The sequence below is a fragment of the Podospora anserina genome, chromosome 6 (genome assembly GCF_000226545.1).
Source record: "Podospora anserina S mat+ genomic DNA chromosome 6, supercontig 2".
Taxonomy (NCBI): Eukaryota; Fungi; Ascomycota; class Sordariomycetes; order Sordariales; family Podosporaceae; genus Podospora; species Podospora anserina.
Genome location: NW_001914857.1, coordinates 1,466,726 through 1,470,976, shown reverse-complemented (window position 1 = coordinate 1,470,976; position 4,251 = coordinate 1,466,726). Strand labels below are relative to the sequence as shown.

General features: G+C 48.2%; 1 protein-coding gene across 1 annotated transcript; it reads right to left on the bottom strand.

Annotated features, from left to right (window-relative positions):
- Positions 1–534: 534 nt before the first annotated feature.
- PODANS_6_2515 (uncharacterized protein) lies at positions 535–1,374 on the bottom strand (the record flags this gene model as incomplete). Its single annotated transcript, XM_001910209.1, has 1 exon — positions 535–1,374. One exon carries the CDS (start codon positions 1,372–1,374, stop codon positions 535–537), a length of 840 nt encoding a protein of 279 aa, XP_001910244.1.
- Between the last annotated feature and the right edge of the window lie 2,877 nt (positions 1,375–4,251).

Genomic DNA, 4,251 nt, shown 5'->3' with positions numbered 1-4,251 from the left:
GACCGGCTCCCCTTTTCCCCGGTCTGCCCCCCTCAATCTCCTGCCGCCCCTCGTCTCCTCCAGATCACACAACGAATACGGGCACAGCAAAACTTCATATCTTACCGAGGATACCGTGGTCAAGTGTAGTGTTTTCTTCCCCGCCAATTCGACAAATCGGCTCCCAGTGTGTTCTTCATCTCAGTATGAGTCTTTTTGGACCGGATAGCTACTGGGGAGGGTCTGATGACTTCCATGCAAGGGGAGACATTTTGAAAAACGAATGGTTTCATCAAACTATTCGTCAAATCGACAGCAGAGGTGTGTTCCCAGAGACCTAGAATCCTGATTTACCTACTTTACTGATACTAGGGAGGATAGTCCTAGCACAGTCGTTCGCCGTGCTATGGAGTTTGTGCAGCAAAACGGTGGGCGTTGAACAACAGCAGAATCTGCGGAAGGTCCGAAGGAAGTGGTGTCTTGGTTTTGATACATCAGTCGCTGTTCAATGGTAGTCATGACTTAAAGAAATTAAATGAATCCCCAGACCCGTATTTAACGAGTGAAGCCTGCGATACTAATGACTGTCCTTGAGGCGCACACAATCTCGTCCTTAATCGGCTCTTCGACCGGTTTCTCTTCTTTATCTGGCGTCTGAGCTGTCTCTTCCTCAGCTGGCTTATCCTCTTGAACCGACGTCTCGTCCTCAGCTAGCTTATCCTCTTCAACCGATGTCTCGTCCTCAGCTAGCGTAATCTCCTCAACCGATCTCTTTTCTTCAGCTGGTGATGTCTGATGTAATACCGTCCGTTGACGCTTACTTTGAGACTCAAGTCCTTCCAAGCTTTTCCGTTTAGATTTTGTACCTGCAGGTTGAAGTACAGCGGCTGTAGCCAGGCTCTGTAGACAGTTGGCGGCGTCATAGTGGTTGAAAGAGTCAGCTGGCTTGTTGTGCGGAATAAATCGCGTTGAGCCGGAAACATTTGTTGTGGAGGCTTGTCGAAATATTCTGTCATTCCGTGTATGATGACTTTCATGAAACTGGACTGGAATTTGAGGAACAGCGTGGTTTTGACCACACGTCCAAGAATGAAGAAGAGATTGGGGACTGGTGTAAGACTGATTCAAGTGATTCTGAGTGCGGATCGGGGGACTAGGCGGAGACTGGAGACTGGTGTGAAACTGATCTAAGTTGTTGTGCGCGGAGATCGGGGGACCAGGCGCAAAAGAACCTGGGCGTTGTTGGTGGTAGGCTGAGACTGAGTCCATAGGCGAGTGATAACGACCTCCTTGGTAAGTTTGAAGAGGAAATCTCTCCCGGTCAACCAGACCTTTTCCCGCTACCTTCGTCATTGAAACAAGCGCTTGACTCAGCTGAGCAGAATAGAGTCGCATAGAAAAGTCGATGTCACGCTTGAGACGTTGTTCAAGATCTTGCAACTGCCTCTGGATAGATAACCATTCGCGAGGGTAGTGATAGGGAAGATTGCTAAAGAGTCGTTAGATATGATCAGAGTGAATCGGTTGTCAGACTTACCGCTCGCAAGGCAGTTTTGTTGATACGCTCGTTTGTGCCGCAGCGAGGTGCTGCATGCTGCTCGGATTGGTGTTCAAGGGATACATGTTGCGAGATACTTGTGGACTTTGGTGTGTTTGCAAAATTGGAGAGTATATGAGACGAAGTGTACAGGGAAAGCCACGGGCAGACGGCTCATATATAGAGATTTTAGATTGCGGGTCACGACGAGTTAGCCTCGTCGGCCGCTGTGCTTCTATGTTTGAACCTGTTGCTCATTACTCCCTCCGCTCCCTCCGCTCCCTCCGCTCCCTCCGCTCCCTCCGCTCCCTCCGCCCTGCTCTGCCCCTGGCTCCCTCCATTCCCTCCAGCCCCTCTCTCTAGAGTAATTACGTGATACACAATTGTTTCACTCCCTCCTGTAGATGAACTGACTCATAAGTGTACCGGAACAAAGTTGAGTAAGTGTAAATTGTTTGAGAAAGTATGTGTTTAATTCAACTATAACGCTTCATATAGCTGAAAATTTGTGAGGTTGACCAGCTCTGATACACTAATCTCATCCCATTCTTTATCCCTGTACCATGGAAGATCCGAAAGCTCAGTGCTCAAAGTCCAGTCATGTTCCACCACGTCCGAACTCCAAGCTACTCCTATGGTCCTAGACGCCACAATCCAGTCAAAAGTATCTATATACACCAACCCTGGCTCATTCCATTCTTGATGGTCGCTCGGAAGCTCCACTGGATACTCGAAGGATTCCCAGTCCAAAAGCATTGCTTGAAATTGAAGTGGGTTAATGAAGGCCTTTTCTGCGATAGACCGAGGTTGTAGAATTTGAGAGACATTGGCTGACGACGTTGACAAAGGCGCCGATGCTGTGGTCGGAGGGTGAGCGGTAAGAGCAGAATTGTCGTTTTCTAACCCACCATCTCTGGGACAAGCAGGTGGCTCAATACGCGAGAGCTTCTGGCTGTTCGTTACACGCGCTTGAAATGTTGAAGTAAGTGTTTGGGTATCTTCCGGGACCGGTGTAATCCGCAGCGGTTGTGGGTGTGTAGTTAAGAGGGCGCTTTGATTGTCCATAGCGCCCAAGGCAACACCTGCAAGAAGTTCGCTGGTGAAGTGACCTTTGAGTGTTTTATGGCTGTTTTTCGATATGCGAGAGCCATGGCATCGCGTGCAAGTTGTTTTTGGCTTGTCCAGAGCATGCTTTTGCTTCATCTTCAAAGTTGCACTTGTTGATATAATGGGCGCAAGTGAAAGTAGAGGGAAGGTAAAGGCCCAAACTTATTTACAGCTAGATGTTGGCCTAGATATGCCATTTCCCCTGAGTGCGCAGTCGATACCTTTGAGCCTTGAGCAAGGACTGTAACAAAAGATCCTGGGCGACTGGGCCACGGTTGGACATTACACCAGGTCAGTGACAGTGCCGCTCGGCGCAACCTGTGCCGTCCGCGTTAATCTGGGGGGTCAGAACCAGGTCATAGGTCTAATTTAGGGGCCACGCCGGCTGAATTTTACACGGCCTCCTGGGTACTGAGGTATGGAGAGGTGTGGAGAGGACAGTGGGTGAAAAAGAAAGGGTAGAAAGATAGGAAGAGTAAGAAGGAGAGGACCACGACAAGAGTTGCATCATGATCTCACGAAGTGGCTAATTCTCACACACGGAACATCAAGGGTGCTGGTAACCAAAGAAGATATCATGCAATCTGGTATTTCGAGGTAAACTGAATAAGCCGGCGACGTTTCCCCTTCTTTCCCTCTTCATTCGCATACTTATTATCTTCTAAAGAGGGGTTAATATATAACTGATGATAGTGTTTTATACGGATGTGAACGAACCGTATGTGAACTCGTTATGGGAAACACTCCTCAACGGCTTGCTCGAAGATAATCGATCTACTACACTCCAATATATAAAGTCATCCAATCTCCATAGTAAGGATCGCTTGATGTAGCGAACCCCATCCGACTTCCGTAATCTTTGTATAGCAACCAGACTTTCGATTTTCGTTAGACGTTTTCGCTTTGGAATTTTGGCAAAATTATGAAGGCAACGCCACTTTCGTGAGTTTGGATGCATTGTTAAAGTATGTACAAGAGTATAGTTTAAGGGAAATAGATGATGGTAAGTTTGATTTAATAGAAGAGGGGAAGGAGTGGAAGAAAGTTGAATGATGAAAGGATGGAAGGAGAGACAAAAGGAGAATAGAGGCGGAGGGCGGAGGGAGGGCGGAGGGAGGGCGGAGGTGGAGGGAGCAGTGCGATAACTAGAGAAGAAAGGGGAAAAGAGACAGGATAGGCCGCTTTTAGCTATGCTTTCATGGTCAACTGTGCCACCAAGTTCAGACATAGCCCCGTGTTTGAACCGTGCCGTCCTATAGCAGTGCCGCTGGATGAGTGTTAGGCCCTCAGGGTTTCGCGACTGCGTCTACCTCCAACGGCCGTCCCGGCTTGAAGCGGCGCATGGGCGCCTCCAGAAGTCATGCCAAAAGAGTCACCGTCCTTAGTCTATCAGTCATGGGATACAAATTGTAACCGGGTAACTTAAATGTCAGGAGAACTGGGATACGGGCACCACGTCTAGAACGTAACCGAGCGGGAACCAGCTTCTTAATTATAAGCTATATAGTACTGAATCTATCTCTATCCTTAAACACGCTTTGATGATATAGACGCCCGTTTATTGTAACATGATGTCATCAAGTACCCATATACTAACACAGATCGGCCCACATACAGGACAACAACAA